The sequence below is a fragment of the Melanotaenia boesemani genome, chromosome 16 (genome assembly GCF_017639745.1).
Source record: "Melanotaenia boesemani isolate fMelBoe1 chromosome 16, fMelBoe1.pri, whole genome shotgun sequence".
In the NCBI taxonomy this organism is placed as follows: domain Eukaryota; kingdom Metazoa; phylum Chordata; class Actinopteri; order Atheriniformes; family Melanotaeniidae; genus Melanotaenia; species Melanotaenia boesemani.
The window spans coordinates 18,527,150-18,543,845 of NC_055697.1; the positions used below are offsets into that span (position 1 = coordinate 18,527,150).

At 39.0% G+C, this 16,696-nt stretch overlaps 1 protein-coding gene across 3 annotated transcripts in view; it reads left to right on the forward strand.

Moving 5' to 3' along the window:
* Nucleotides 1–5,664: 5,664 nt before the first annotated feature.
* The window catches only part of dlg5a (discs, large homolog 5a (Drosophila)), a 39,348-nt gene continuing 28,316 nt past the window's right edge, over nucleotides 5,665–16,696 (forward strand). For all 3 annotated transcript variants that reach the window (XM_042010283.1, XM_042010286.1, XM_042010284.1), the window contains exon 1: nucleotides 5,665–6,398. In XM_042010283.1, the coding sequence (XP_041866217.1) occupies nucleotides 6,095–6,398 (304 nt within the window). In that variant the 5' untranslated portion in view covers nucleotides 5,665–6,094. The remainder of the gene's footprint in view (nucleotides 6,399–16,696) is intronic.

Sequence of the window (16,696 nt, forward strand, 5' to 3'; positions counted from 1 at the left end):
GTCTGAATTTATACAAGCCAAGAAGTCTTGATACTTAGTCAATATAGTGAAAGTCTCACAATCAAGCCCATGTACCAGTGGGTGACTCTTAAATAGTGTGTATTGTTCACAATCAATACAGACACATAATTTGTCCTTCTTGCTGGGGTGTTAGGCCAACATGTGTGGCTGCTCGAGCTCTACGCCTTATTAAGTCTTGTTGGCTTCACTTCAAATGCTGTTGGACACTTGAGTGTAAAGATATGGTGCTGTGCTTGGCTGGCTACAGTAGTGTGCGAGTTAACTGCACCACAGTCAATAATCATGAAGTGAGGAGGGGGAGAGTCTGTGCAATTGATGGCAGCCGTAAAAGCTGCCTTGGTTGTATTATAGAAGTTTGCAAAACCATACTGGTAGAGTCATATTTGATCATAACATATAAAAATGGACTAAAGATGGGAAAGAAGGTTTCAGGACCTGAAGTAGATGTTAAGATGATGTTATCTAGGGTTTTAAAAAAGCGATCACATCAGTTTTTATATGATCACATGCATCTCATTAGGTTATTTATAAGATCATTTTAATGTGCTTTGGCACATTTCTGCCATGATTTTAGGCTTGTAATCAAATTTATAACCCTCTCATCTGCTTGCAGGTGTTCAGCTTAAGGCTATTTGATTCACTGATAATTACACAAAAGATGATTTACCTTATTTAATATTTAACTGATTTAATCATTGGCAGTACACCAATGTATGACGGCCCGAAGGTGAAAACAGAATAGAATAAAATAGAATAGAATGCCTTTTATTGTCATTATACACATATACAATGAGATTAAGCCATCCCCAATGTCAGTGCAAAGAGAGCAGTATAGAAGATAAAAAATAAATAAAAGATCTAAGGTATAAAATCTTTTATTTATGAGCTAAATCTACAACATGTAAACTGTTATTCAAAAATAGCATTTTAATTCAATACAGCTTTATTTGTATAGCACCAATTCATAACAGTCATCTCTCAGATCTTACATACAGTTCCAATTAAATCATAATCCAATTAAAACAAATTCAAATGATCCACATTAGTCCGGTTTATAATAACTGTTATATGCCAGTTCATAAAAATATCGGCTTAGCTAAGGAAACCAACTGATTGCATCAAGCTTCTCTTCAGTTCCCCATCCTGAACATGAGCAGGGCAGTGGATGACAATTAAAAGAAAAAAACTCTTTTAACAGGAAGGAAAACCTCCAACAGAAGCAGGCTCTGGAAGTGTGGCCATCTGCTTTGACCGGCTGGGGGAGGAGAGGACAGAAAAGAGTTCGACAAACACTATGATGGTAAGCCATGGATACCTGCTGACAAAGAAAAACACAAGCACAAATAAATGACAACAATACTGTCATATATTCTATACATGGAGAGAAAAAATAATAGTTTCAGAAACCAATTAAAAATAAATACATAAAAACAATATTAAAAACAAGAATAAGAGAATAAGACAGAAAATTTGAGAAAACAAGCATGCAGTTATCTTCCATACCTTCATCCATCCATTTTCTATACACACTTTATCCAGTTCAGGGATGTGAGGGGATGGAGTGGGAATGCAGGCAAGAGACAGGGTACACCATAGACAGGTCACTCGGCCATAACAGGGCCAATGCAGATACACGTGACAACCAACCCTTCAAGCTTACACTCTCTCTTAGGGTGAATTCAGAATAACAAATTAGTGTGCATGTTTTTAGGCTGTGGGGAAGAAGCTGGAATACCCGGAGGGAACCCATGCAATCACAGGAAGAACATGTAAACTCCAAGAAAGGCAACTGAACTGAGAAATAGAAAACATAAAGAAGGTGAAATCAAAAGCAAAACACACACAAAATTGTAGACATTTCATGAAAGTCATTTAACAAAATAAGAGAAAGCATAACGAAACTTTACAACACACTGTGTTATCTTTTTCCCAACATTTTTTGTTTTGAGGTTTGTTGTGTTCTGTTTGGTTAAATGCAGTTTTTGGTGTTAATGATGTTTGTTGGTAAATGTCATGTTTCCTGTTGCTGTGTTGTGCAAAATGTTTTCGTTTTTCTGTAATGCTGTGTTTAGTTTGAGTATTGTGCATTTACTGCTTTGTCAAATACTGTAGGACTGCACAGTTGTGTGGTGGTTAGAACAATAGTGTAAGATGAGATCCTGGAAATAACTTGTCCAAGTTCCTGGTTCCTGTGCAAGGAATGAATTAAATCCTCATGTTTATCCCTGTATTGGGATGTTTAGTGGTGTGGTGGTTACCATTATTGCCTCATAGCTTGGTTACTGGTTCAGAGCTCTTACTCTGCTTTCTATTTTGCATGTTCTTTACATGCATGTGTGGGTTCATGTGGGGACTCTGCTTCTCACCTGATAGCACCTGGGATAGGTTCCAGCCTGTCTGAGATGCTGCACTGGAATATGCTAATATAGAGGATGAATGGATGGACAGACAGACGGATTTGTTATCCTTTGCACTTCATGGCCATTTTTATTATACTCTGAGCTATTGTGTGTAACAAACCTATAGTTCCTTTTGAAGTGGTGCTGCTCTCCCAGCACATTAGGACAGCTATCATTCTTATGCTTTCTGTCAGGATGGAGATAAAATAGAATAATGTTAAAAGAGTGTAGATGCAGTTAGTGAAATAGTTTCAAAAGTGAATGAACTCTAGAGTAATTTTTAGCTACCCTTAACTCAGAAAACTGTAGCCGAATCTCCATTCAGACTGGCAATAAAAAAAAAATCCATAGAATTTTCTGTTTGAGCCTATTGGACCAAGATAAATGATGAATATCCTTGCTGACAGCCTCTTCAATAAAAGATAAGACTATTATCCATTCTGTTCTAGGCTGTCTGATAAACAAATCTTTTAAACAATATTTTACAACAAGAGGCTCGGTGTGAGGTTTTGTCAAGTCCATTGCAAGACAGAAAGGTACCAGAGATAAATTCTTCCAGCAGATATCGCCCTACAGAACAAAGCACTATCTTTTTCCTAATTAATTATTGTTATTTTTTTTAAAAAAAAACAAAGCAAGCAAACAAACAAAAACAAATGTTGCTTGTGTCCTCAGAGGTAAGGTACAGATACAATCGTCCAATCTGCGTCAGCAGTAGGGACCCGCTTCCCTTTGATATGAATGAATTGTAATTAATTTTTCATCTAAAGGGACAGCACACGGTTGCACAAGCCATGGAGCCAGCATGGTAGAGAGACAGAGGGGAGGGGAGAGAGAGTTGTAGATGTCACAATGAGATTCAGTGCATGCATGAATAAGGTCACGGTTTGAGAGGTATGCCTGCAGATGCCTGCTTCTGTGCCAACAATCTCTATTCAGCTGTAGACCGAAGCATGAGTGCACCCATCATCATATTGTATTTCACAAATCCTCCTTAAATACACATTTCATTTGGTCATCCTCATAGATTGCTTGTTCGTTCACAAATGGCGCACCACCCCATTATATTTTATCCCTCATAGAGATCGAGTACTCTCTGAAATTGGTGGTGGCGCAGCTCGGATGGTTTATGAGCCTGTGGCTACAGCAGCAGTATTATGCAAGGAATGAATAAAATCCTCATATTTTTAATACTGCATTAAATTTTTTAGCCAAATAAAAAACGAGCATTGCCATTGGGATCTGCTGACTTGATGTGCCACTGTTAAATCAAAAGATTATAATAAATAATTTTAATAAATATTTCAGGCCAACTGCTTGTAGATATTTGGACAAAAGACATCATTATGTTTTTTTTTTTTTAGCTGTTTACAAAAATATATGTAAGTTACATTTACAAAATGAAATGGGGACTTAAAGTGGAGAATTCAAGCTTTAAATTCAGGTTAATCATGCCCAATGCAGGGGCTTAAATATAACCAGACAGCTGGAATGTTAGTTATTTCTTTATTATTTCTTCATTAACTGAGGAGGATATTTTTTCAACTGCATTCTATACATTATTCCAACACTTCTTTGTGTGTCATGATGTGCCAAATGTTTTCTTTTGATGAAAGGTCTGGACTGCAAACAACTGGATTCTACTACTATGAAGCCATGCTGTTGAGCATTGTCTAGCTGAAGTAATGGGAGAAAATGTTGCTGTATTTCCTGTATGTACTGTACCTTTCAGTATTAATTGTTTATTTCCAGATGTGCAGTTGCCACAAATGCTGCACATAGCATCAGTGGTGCAGAATTTGAACTCAGTGCAGATAACAAGCTGTATGTTCCCTATTTTTTGTCACTCCAGAGGTTGCGCCATCCATAGGTTTCAAGTTTCTATTATTTATCTGTCCACACAACTGCTTTTTACTTTGATTTAGTTTGTTTTAGATTTGTTTTAGCCTGGATAAGAGAGCAGCATTTCTGGATCATGTTCACATACGTCTTCTTCAATGCATGATAGAACGTAAAGCAGCAAATCTGGGTAGAATAATGAACTATGATCACAGGCAATGATTTCTTTCGGAGAGTTCCTGAGCCTGTGTAGTGATTTCCATGACTAAATCACGTCTGTTTTTATGCAATGCTGCCTAAGGGCTTGAACATCATGGACATCAAATATTGAATTTCAGCTGTGTCCCCAGTGCACAGAGATGCCTCTAGATTAGCTTATTATGTGCTGTAAAAGATTAAATATCCAAAGTCTTTGCTTTTTTTAAGTTATTGCTTTTTTAACATTATTCTGTAATTATCTCATAATTTGTGGATATACACTCCTATTTTTTTCAGTTTACTGAGCACCTGTCCTTCTGCTCATCTCTTCTTCTGAGAGACTCTGCCTCTTGAATGTGCTTTTTCAAATCTTGTTATCATGACCAGAGGTCAATCACCCTTATTAGCTACAACATGTTCCAAAAGCTATTTGTTTTTGGCACCATTTACAGTTCCAGCCTTTTGTTGTCCTAACTTTTTTCAGTGAAGGTAATTTATTAGTTTTCATGAAATTGTAAAATGGGTCTCTTTTATGACATCTGATATGCTTTCTGTGTTCTAAGAATAACATATTGTTTAATAAGATTTACGATAATGCCCCATTATCATAAATATCGTTAACACTGCCCCAACTTCTTAGGACTTGGGCTTTTAGCACTCTTAATGGAGAAAAATGGCTTATGTGAGCAGCACACCATTGTGGTCTGTTTTATATGAATTAATTCTCACCAACAAATAATTAAATAGTGTTATTTAAATAGTATTTAACTCCTAACATTTGTTGCACTGGACCTATTTTCATATACTGCAGTAATTAATTCAGCCAAATCACTGTCAAATATAAACTAAAGATATATTATTAATATCGTCTTTATACAAGATATCATATAAAGAAAATTGTGGTAATTCGGAGATAATGAAATATGGATTTAATAAATTGTGTACAAAAAGACTGTCTTTACTTTAAGGGATAACATCATTTTTTCCAACACATTTAACACTCCATCTTTTCTTTTAATATAAACTATAAATTTTTATGGATTTCTCCCCATTCTTATTTTCCACTTGGGATTTTCGACGTACTACGGAGTTGTGTGTACGCCCATTGAAAAAAAATGGGTGTGTTTTGTAGGGAGACGCCACCCTATTTGACCTTATATGGTCATTGAACGGACCGTTGATTGACAGCGAGAAGCAGCTGCTGAGTTGCTCAGACATGGCGGAGGATACAGTGTAAGTGAGATCAGCGTCGGAGTTACGTGAGTTTTCGCAGCAGTTGAATCGGCTAAGGGCACATGAAGTGATACCGAAGAAGAGAAAAATGTGTTCAGCTAAAGCGTACTCTGAAGGGAAGCTAAAAACGACGTGACCTGCTACACGTTAGTAAGATGGAAAAATGTATCGCTGTTTAGTGCAGTCAACAGCCTTGGGCAACAAATATGGCTTCTTGTGCCTTTTTCAATATGCTATAAAAATTTATCTCCCGTGCAACCTAATGCCGTGGTGGCTCCGGCGAACTTCTGCAAGCCGCGATAAGTTCAGTTCAGTAATCGCTCGGTACTTTTGATCTGTAAGGATCCTACATCCACTTGGCCGTCTGGGTTAGCTGGGAAGCTACGGAACTACATCGGATAGCAATGGAGCCAAAGCACAAAGAGTTGCTAGACCAGTGCCACCAGAACTTGTTGGAGTCCATAACAGATGCGGACCGAGTGATCGAGCTGCTGATAGTTTCTGGTACCTTGAGTCAACTCGACAGGTTCGAACTGGACCAGAACTGCTCGTCCAGCGCCGAGAAAGTCGACCACCTTTTGAAGATGCTGGTGAACAAGGAGAGCGACCATTTCCTCGACCTGTGTGTGGCCCTGGAGAAGGCATACCCTGACCTGTATGCTGCCCTGTTCGGCAACAACGGTGGAGGACCTGTGGACCACTCCACCGGTAAGAGCTTACAGACATCAGCTACTCTCAAATAGGCTTTTCCTTGAATCCAAAAATAAATAATCCAGTGACTGCATAACCTTTCAATGAGTACGATCTGGGTGGTCTGGTGCAAGAGGAGGTGTGTTTGAATAGCTACAGGACAGTAATGTTGGGATCTGCATAAACTACAAAACCTGCATAAGATTACAACAAGAGTAAATGTGAAGGTTGCAAATGCTTGCAGCAGCCTTGTTACAACATGGTTAGTAAAACTAAATGACTGCTACAATATGCCCAGTTATTTATATTACACTATCCTTTGATTTTAAATTAAATATGTAATTCAGTCTGCATGTGCCAGGCACATTTTATGAATTCAGTCAAGATTTTGTCATTTCTCACAACCATTGTGCTGACATCCTATCACTATAGTACATGGACAACACACTCATCTACAAATGTAGTGATTGTTTTTAGTATAGTGTTTAGGCATAGACCACTCCACTATTATCCACAACCAACCTTCATTTGTCACTGGTGGCATGATATGGTTGGTACATTAGGTAGCCTGAGTTGTTTCCATGACAACGGTGCACTACTGACATGTTAGTCCATATCAACCTGTACATGGGTGTCTGTGTGCGCGTGCAGCCTACCTAAGCATGGCTACATGCCTGAAAGCATGGTCTAGATTAGTCCATCCTTCCAGCTGAAGAGAAATCACTGTTATCCCATTAATGGCTGTTTTTTTTTTTTAAAAATAGAAATTCCTCCTGTGCTGCAGTAATGCCACATTTTTAATTTTAATTTTAGTCTATTCACTGTAAGTGTTTGATTTTCACTGTGTCTTCACAGAAACTGCTGGCACTTCAGTGGTTTTGGTTACTGTTGTGCAGAGACAAAGGGCAACCAAGTGTAAAAGCCTTGTCTAGTTTAGCCTGTTTTGCTTTATGTGAATGACTGAAGCCAGTGAGCGGCTTATTCGAAACCAGCGTCATGCCTGGGAGCCTGAATGCAGGATGAGCCTTGAAATCCAAAAGTAGGGAAAGAGATGCAGAATGATGCTCCTCTTTGGCATACCATATTTAACATATAAAACAACCTTGTAGGCTGAGTTGCAGACAGTGACATAGCTGTGGGTTTATTTCAAACTACTAAGCCTGCCATGTAGTGCTGAGAAGTATGCGTCAGTCTACTACCAGCGACCTTTACAGGTAATGCTGAGTTGGTTTCTTGCTGCACTGCTGACATGATCACTAATGCTTCCTTAAGCTTTTTTCCCCCTTTTTTTAACTTCCTTGTATTGAGCGTTGCTGCTGCAGGATGACACTAATTCTGAAGTGCTTTACCTACGAGTAGCTGCAATGTGGATTCGGGTCTTTCTTAAGTTCATAGACAAGCACTGGTTCTCAGATTGGACCTGCCATGTATTTGGATAGAGTAAGCACGAGAAGTAAGTCTGGCTTGTCAGACTGTGGTTATTCCAGAGAGGATTAGGCCCTGTGCTCCTCTCTTTAGTGTAAACCTTCTCTTTGACAGACACTTTATCATGCCTCTGCACTCTTCTTTATTAGTTGTCATGGTTTTTTTTTTCTTTTGGCTTCCTCTGTTTTGAGGAAAGTGTTGTTCTCTTCTTTAATGTGTTTTTCATAATCTTTCTAACATAGTGATTGAGGTTATGCGATTTAGCATGTTTAAACCACACTTGTAACAGACTGAAGACAAGCCGCTCACGGAGCACCTTCAGGCACAGAAGCTGGTAGAAAGAGCTCATAGGGATGAAATCCTCAGAGCCGCAGCGTGTCTGTGAACAACACAGGGTGTGTGAAGACGGGGAATCTGAGTGTGATGAGTCTTGCTGATAGCAACCTGCTCTCAGCTTGGCCTCTTCTCATCTCGTCTGCTCTTGTTCCCTGATTTGCTTCCTTTGCCAGCTGAGCCTCCAAAGGCGAGCATAAATGAAATTGCCCGTCCTCAAAATACATTCCTCCCCCAATGGAAAAGCATGCAGATACACACATTAATACTCTGTTGCTTAAAGCTCAGGCGTAGTTAATTATTGGTGTTTTTGCTGGTAAATTGCAGCATGTTTTCTGTTGAGGACATAAAAACAAATGATTAATTTATTAGCCTGTTCTGTAGATCTGTACGCCAAGATCTGTGGCCCACCCTGTGTAAGGATATTTCTTAACTTGGATTAAAGTGCACATAAGAGATTCACTTAGAATATTGAGTCTCACAGAAGTTTTGGCACTCCTATGTTTCACAGCGAAGCACATTCCTGTCTTCTCAAACAGAATTGAATTAATTTCATAAATCCAAGCAAGGGCAATCAAACTGATTTCATGCCCTGGCTTGTGTGCTCATGTCCTTGCTCTATGTGGGCAATATTTTTCCTAAAGAATGGAGTTGTAGAGATGTACCTGCAGCACCCCTCCCCCTCGCCCTTAGATTTAAGGGTCCGTGACAGTGATTTAAACACACTCCGAGAGGAGGGAAACACAATTCTCCCTGACAGTGTGCATCGTCCAGAATTGCCGTCTTCTGCTTTCTGTTTGCCTTCATTTTCTCATTGTCTTGGTGTCTTGTTCCTGTGCTTTATTCTCTTTTTCTTTTCTCTGACTCACCATTTATTCCCTTTGACTATCCTTGTCTTTACTGTGACTCCTTATATTTCTTTCCCCCACTGAGTGGTTTTATTTCTCCTCACGCTTAAATAAAGGGACACGCCAGAGAGACAGAGGAGGGTGATAGAAAGAGGGAACAAGAGAGAGGGAGACAACAGGCCTTTTGTTGAGAAGTTGAGCAGGCCCAAAGTGCCCAGTCAGCAGCTTGCTCTGTGTACAGCAGCCCAGGACATTGGCCAGTGTTTTTGTGTTATTGGAGGGGGGGGTGCTCTCCTTTCTGTCAACGAGTTTCTGTCCCACTCCATAAACCACAGCGAAGCGACAGAATGAGTTGTAGCCTCTTTGTCACAAGCTCAGATCTTAAATATTTCCTGTGAGTTAGACCTGGATTCATTTCCGTCATCACTCTGTCCACGTCAGCGTTTGTCATTCGGTGACGCATGCTGTCACTTACCTTTTCACCACACTCTTTTTCCTTTTGCCACTCTTTACATCTCATCTCATGTGTTGTTGATGTTAAGTGGAACCTCTCAGATCTTATTTACATGGAGAGTAAAAAAAAAACCTCATTACTTCCACCAAGTCATTAGGGCTTTCATCATTGTGTGATTATTTCCTAACAGAGTGTATGTATGTATGGTCTAAACTTTATTTTACAGCATTAAATTGTGATGTATGCTTATGTAAGAAGCACAGCCAGGAGGCTGAACTGTGGAACAGGACTTCATTATCATTTTACACATGTTCCCTACTTCCTAATTACCCTACAAGGTAGAAATGCCAGCATCTAAATGTTTACCAGCACCACAAAGTCATGGAACTTAGCAGCTTCTGTGAACTCCACTAGACTTTTTTTTTTTGTTGTTGTAGCATTACTTGTTCTCCTGTATTATATATTTCTTGTTTGCTGTTAATCATTGCATCCTAGCTTTAACTCTGCTGACTTTCCTTTAATTCAAATCTTGTACTCTTATTTCTCCAGCTTTTTTAATGCCATATAGCACATATACACAACGTTGAACATACTTTGGTTAATTACTTGTTTTCCCTTCCATGCCTGTACTTTGGGATAAAGGAGGTTAGCCAATTTAATGGCTAGGTTGAAATCTAATTGTAGTTGACGCAACTGTGTATGCAACTATGTGTGATAATGGTGCCCGTGTACAGCACCACACTTATTTATCTGAAGAATAAAATAGTTTTGAAATACATCTGCACATTTCCATTGAAATAAAAATGCAAAACAAAACATCTCTGTGTGCACAGATCACATATACATTAATTATTAATCAATGGCTGTGGTCATTCACCAACAGTACAGAGTTGTGCGTGACGTGTTTGGTCGAGCTTTAACATGCAGTCAACAAATATCATTTGTATCTCTGTTCTAAGATCTTTACTTTCATCTCATACATATTCAATCAAATCTAGCTCCTTTGCTAGAATACAATAAATCCCAGGTGTATCCAAACAAGCCTTGACTGAAGATGAAACTGGCTGTGTTTCTGGTTTTTGCTGCTTTATATTAATCAAATATATGACTTCTGCAGTTAAGATGAGTTTGTCTCACAACATCAGTATGTTATGTGGAATGAAAGATGCATGTCATGTAGAAGCCAAGACAAAAAATGTTTAACAGTAGATTATTTTCTTTAAATACTTTTTTTTTGTGAATGTGTTTACAATTTTAGGAAGTAAAAATTGTAATTCGTGTGAGAAGCAAATGAATTTTTTTCACACTTTCTATTCTGAAACAAGCTTTCTCAATTCAGAAAATATTTGTCGTCCTGACAGATTTTTGAATGATTGATCCAGCAGTGTGTGATGTTCATGCACAGACACTCCAAAACTTTGCCCTTTTACCTGGATATTTACAGAAAAGTTTGGGAGATGACAGCAAGCTGCCTTTGTCATTATATGGTTTTCTTAACAGGATAGATGGATGGACAGACAGTTTTATTGATCCCAAAATTGGGAAATTAAAGGTTGGGGTAGCAGGTGTTGAGCCAAATAATGACTCAAATTAACACGCAAAATATGCAGATCTCTATATAAAACAAAATGTACAAGTTTATACAACATAAAGAAATCAACAGAGTAAAAGTACAAGTATAAAAATAAGACACAGTGTTATCAAAGTTTTTAAAGAGGATGTGCAAAAGCAAATGAATGTAAAAACAAGGTGCAAACTCAGAATGGAGTAAATTATTGGCAATAAAGGTTAGCAACTGCAACATTGTATAGTTGATGCTGAACCTTGATGTTTTGAACACTTTTGTTTGAGTGTTTTTGTGCCGGCATGTCATTTGATATAAGAAACGCATGGCTTATTTCACATCATGTAAGACTGGAATCTAACAAATAAGTTGCATACACAAGTGCAGAAATGGAATAATACTTTGAGATTTCAATAATACACCTGAGATTTGCTCCAAATCTTCACGTAATTGTTTAAATATGCCAAGTCATCTCATCATTGCTATATTCAACAATGGTAATGCAGGATTTCCTAATTTTGTAAAGCCCCAGTGTACAGTAGAAAAGGTCTGTCTGTCAGATATAATCTGTTGTATTAATTCTGAGTAATAATTATATGCTCTTTTCCTTTACTCTAAATTTTTTTTTGACCTTTTCAAAATTATAGTGCTATTTAATCCCTGAATTATCTCAACAAACTATGAAACTGGTTTCTGAATTAACATGGGCTCCCCTGCAATTAAGTATGAAAAGAGAGATAGGTGAAAATACAGCAGTGGGGTTTTTCCGCGCAGGCAGGCTTCTTGGCAGTGTTTCGACTTGTATTCGCATTCGCTGCAGCAGTAACAGAACATTTGGAGGACATGTTGCAGGCATCTTTCACCTTTTAGTTTCTGACCCAACCCTTGGCACAGACAAGCTGTTCAAAAAGAAATTATGCCTCATTTATGCTGAGCTAGGCCTCTTTGTAGAGAGATAATGGGTTGGGTTGGACAGCACCGAGGGGCTTTTTGGACTACAGTGCTGGTTATATGTTCTGACTGGTCTGCTGGACTGAATTTTCATTTCACATCCCAGATTGCTTTAACAGATCCAGATTTCTGTAAGGCTACGTCTGAGGGAGGCGGCCTTGCTTTTCAGTCAACAGTAAAACAGATCTTATTTTGAGACATGCCACGGGCCAGGCCCAGGATTTAAAGTAAAAAGGTGAGTAGGTTTGAGCAAGTCCACATGAACACAGAGCTGTAAGTCAGGCGACATGCGTGCAGTGGAGTAATCCTGGCTCAGGGAGTCTTCATGTTAGATGTCTTCATTTATATGCTTCGCTAAGACTCCCGGAGTCAGATGATCAATCCTTTACGCCTGTAAGAAGGCTTTCACTGGCTCATTGCCCAGAATCTAAGGGCTGCGGTGTCACTGCCACCTCAGACATCAGGCCCACCACCCAGTTTACTAAAAACTCCCAGAGTACAGGGACAGATATCAACAAAAAATGCATGTTGTGTTTCTTTGCATATTTAAAGGGTTTTTCCATGTCAATTTAAACCTTTAGCATCAATAAAATAAATGTAATACATTAAATTGACCTTTGCTGAGCATCATGAGGAATAGAAAGAACAACAATGTTGATCTGGTTAAGCATAATTGTTAATGGACATACAGGTCCATGAAAAAAATATCTTACAAAGATCCTAGAACAGCAATATGATAATTTGTCTATTAATCTGATGTGTTTATTTATAACTTTGTGTTGCTTTTGCAAGGTTAATCCCAGACAGTTAAACACGGTGACAATGACAAAGACAAACTGTAGTCTGAAAAAGGGGAATAAAAGAATGCTGCTGCTTTTGGTAGTCAGTCTCTGCCACTAGTACCCACATCTGAGGAATAGGATCCAATATTTAGACAGATTTGTAAGATTGAAGCGTTTCTTATTTAAACATCGATACAGCGGGTAGAGCTGCATCCAGGATGGGGGGGGGGGGGGGGGGGGGGGGGTGTCATAAGATTCTTTCTGCTCTCTGGTTTAATGCTGACACATCCTTCAGCCTCACTTAAGCACACTGTAAAATGAGTGGGTAGTTTTCAGCAGCATTAGTGTTGCTATTATTTGCGCCTCTGTAGTTTAAGGGCTGTGAAACTAAGGACACAAAAGGAGAAAGAGCTGAAGGTCTATTTAGACTCTGCCGGCTCATAGCATCCAACTCTTTATCATTTTTCACTGACAGTGAGAAGAGCTTACAGTGGCTAAGAAACAATAGAACCCAGTATTATTTTTGGAACTTATATGATGCTCATTCAACAAGTCTGTCTGAAATTTTAGTCTGTAGTGAATTTTCTTAAATCAAATCTCTTGTTTTGGGGCTTGTCAACACTCACTGTGGAGGGAATCATGTGCACTCTTGTGTTTTAGAAGACAATATCATTGTCTCATAACCTTTTGTGGAATTGATGAATAATTTAGTCTCACCCAACAGTGGAAGTGAAAGCCAGACTTTACATCTTGTTTTCTTTCTTGCTTCCAACTCTGACAAGTACGTGGCTTGTCTTTTTTACAATGCTGCAGAATTGGCTGTTCGTCTCATCCAGCTTCTCCATGGCAACATGTGTCATTTTGCTTTATGTGCTGGAGAATATAATCTGGTTGTCTGAAGCAACTGTTGGTAGCTTAACACATGGTTTCATTGTGAGGGGAAGCAGACAGAGTAGTGGGGGAAGTGGAACCTCATCGGTGGGGCGAGCACTCCTCTGACCTATTTAGATCACAGCAACAGGCCTTGTTACCATTGCCTCGGGTCCTTTGCTGGAATATTTCTTACCTTAAAGTGTATCTCTTAATGAAAGTCATTCTTTTGTTTTTTCCTTGTTCCATACCACAACATCTGTCGATTCCCGAAGAATTATGCCATGATGCGTTCATTTGTTAGAATTTAACACAAATGTACAATACGTTTTCTTCCCATCTGTTTTATCTGCCTGTTTGGGCCGAGACCAGTGGATTCTTCCATTGCAGAGTATCAGATCTATGCAGCCCTAATGGATGCCAATTTTATTGATGTGGTGAACATGTTTACAAATGATCATCCTCACAGATTGTGGCTGCTGCTAATTGGCATTAATGATTTAAAAAAAAAAAAAGCCTGACTCATCATTGTCCATTGTCTGTTGTGTATCGGACATGTAGTCCATACTGCATTCAATGCCAGGCCAACTAATCAGCCCATGACATTCATCTAAATATGGAAATCATGTTGCACATTTGTCCTTGCAGCCAAATCAGATTGTGAGATACAGAGGATTGTCCCAGAACTGCCTCATTTGTGGGAGTTATAGTTAGATGTTGAGTGTTGAGTGCACTCTGTGATGGAGATTAGAGGGATTTTAATTTATATAAGTGTTTGACTTCCAAATCCCAAAAAGCAGCAATCCATAAGAAGTTTATTTTCATTCCTGCCCCCCCACCATCACCCCCCTTTAGAATAATAAAAAACAAAACAAAAAAAAAACATTTCCTCTACTACGATTAGGAGAAAAATAGTGAGAAAAAGAGCAGAGGTGATGTAAGCAAGTGTCGTACAAGCTGTGAGTTGAACCAGGACCCAATCAGCTAAGGGCATTTTAGCCCATGTGGTCTGAGTCTTCACCATCTTACCTCTGCATTTGCCCAAACAAGCTAGACTTTTATCCCTTTTCTATATCAGAGCTTTCCTGACTATGTCTGTAGGGTGTTTTAAAATGATATATCCTACGACTGAGCTGGCATAATACCTCTCAGTGGCTTATGTCTTTACTATGAAACCTTGTCAGTCAGGAGCTTGGTTGTTGCCTTTAAATGCTGCCACAGAAAGAAGGTATAAGCTTTTTGAAATAGATGTGCTGTTTGTAGAGAATTAATGCTGTGCAAAACCCACAGTAGTTCTCATCATGTCTTTTGGAACAATATGAAATCAAAGCAGTGTGCCCCAAGCACTTTGCAGAGCAGAAGTGTTGAGCATCAGACAGGGAATGTCAGAACAGATTAAAAGCCTTTCCGCTCTGCTCCTCTCTCTCTTCCACTGTCTCTCCTTGTGCTTCTTCCCTCTTCATATTTCATACTCTTTTCCTTCTCATTTCTTTTAAGTCAGGCTATCTCCTTTCATCTGTCCTTCTCTAGACCATGCCTTGTCCATGTTTTCCCCTTGCTCTCCTCTTCTCTGCTTTGCTCTGTCTGCTGGGCCTAAGATAGAGTGGCTCAGTCGCACAGAGCTCATAGTTAATTAGGCTTGGCCTTGTCACACATGAGAGCTGGAGCCAGATCTGTAGCTAAACCCAGTGGGGAGGCAAGGACAAAAATGGAGGTCTAGAGATGCTGGCGTCAATGTATTGCTTGCTTGCAGAGATGATGCAGGTCACCATTCCCCTTCTTAATTAAAACCCTTTAAATAGTAATTTATCACATGACATTAGTTCCATCTGTGCCTCACTGTTCCGTTTTTTAGCAATGAATAATTTCTTTTATCAGTTCACATAGGTCTGTCATGATTACATTATAATCATGACGGGTGTAATTGAGACATAATATTATAAGCTAACCACAATGATTTTGCATGATCGGTAATTGTCTCTGTGGGCTTATGAAGACAGCTTGGTGAAACAAACAGAAATGTTACATTTACATTTCTACACCCAGTGGGTTTGAATCTGTTCCTTAAATGTTTGCTGCAGTTTTGTGGCACCAGCTTTTTATCCCAGACGCTTAACTTCAAATTGTCAACTGAGTGCATTTGGAAGGGTACCTATTGACATTTATATAATTGATTTAACTGAAAAGCCAAACAGCACAGCACCACTGTTGGGACATTCCAGCTTTAAGTTAAACTAAATAACTTAAGTTTACTGTAAAACGTTTAGTCAAAGGCACCCTTAGCATTAATGTGAAATTAAAAGGTGTATTAAATGAACTAAAAGCATTCGGAGAATGTAGACATAGGGTCACTCACCTGAGAAAAACCCCAGAGGGCTCAACAGCCCGTCCAGAACCCCCTATAGTTTGAATCTTCTGGATGACCAGATTTAGACTATCAACAACATTATCCTGATCAAACAGTGTCAGATTATAATATCTACCATGATGTCATCTTGTAATCCCTTTTTTTTCCTTAGCCAATGATTCTGGGCATTACCTGATGAGTTAAAGGCGGTAATGACAAAACAATCCCTATCTCCCCATAGTAAAGAATTCTTAAAAACCAAGAAATCCTGGATCCAGTCCAGACAGTGATCCGGATCACCCCTCACAATGTAATCACTTGTTCCTTTATTCCATGTTTGACATTTCCTGAAAATTTAATCAAAATACGTCCTTAGCTTTTTGAGTTATGTTACTAACAGACAGACAGACAAACGCCGCCGAAATAATAATAAAAGAATCAGCAGTAGTACAAAAATGAATGCAGAATAATCTTTGGCAATGCTCCAACAAAAGAATGAGGAAGACTCAGTCTCATGGAGGAGAAACTATCAGCTCCTTGACATCCTTGTCAAGATGCTGAGGGAGTATTCATCTCGAGCTGCAACTAGAAGACGGCCTGTTGTGGTGTTTTCTAACATTTTGGACATGCAGGGGTTCTTTACCGGAGCTGCGTCGATGCCAGAATGACCTGCTGTGCGTTCATTATTGAGCTCTTTACGTGCAAATACAATAAATCAATATTAGCTGACATCCAGCTCCCT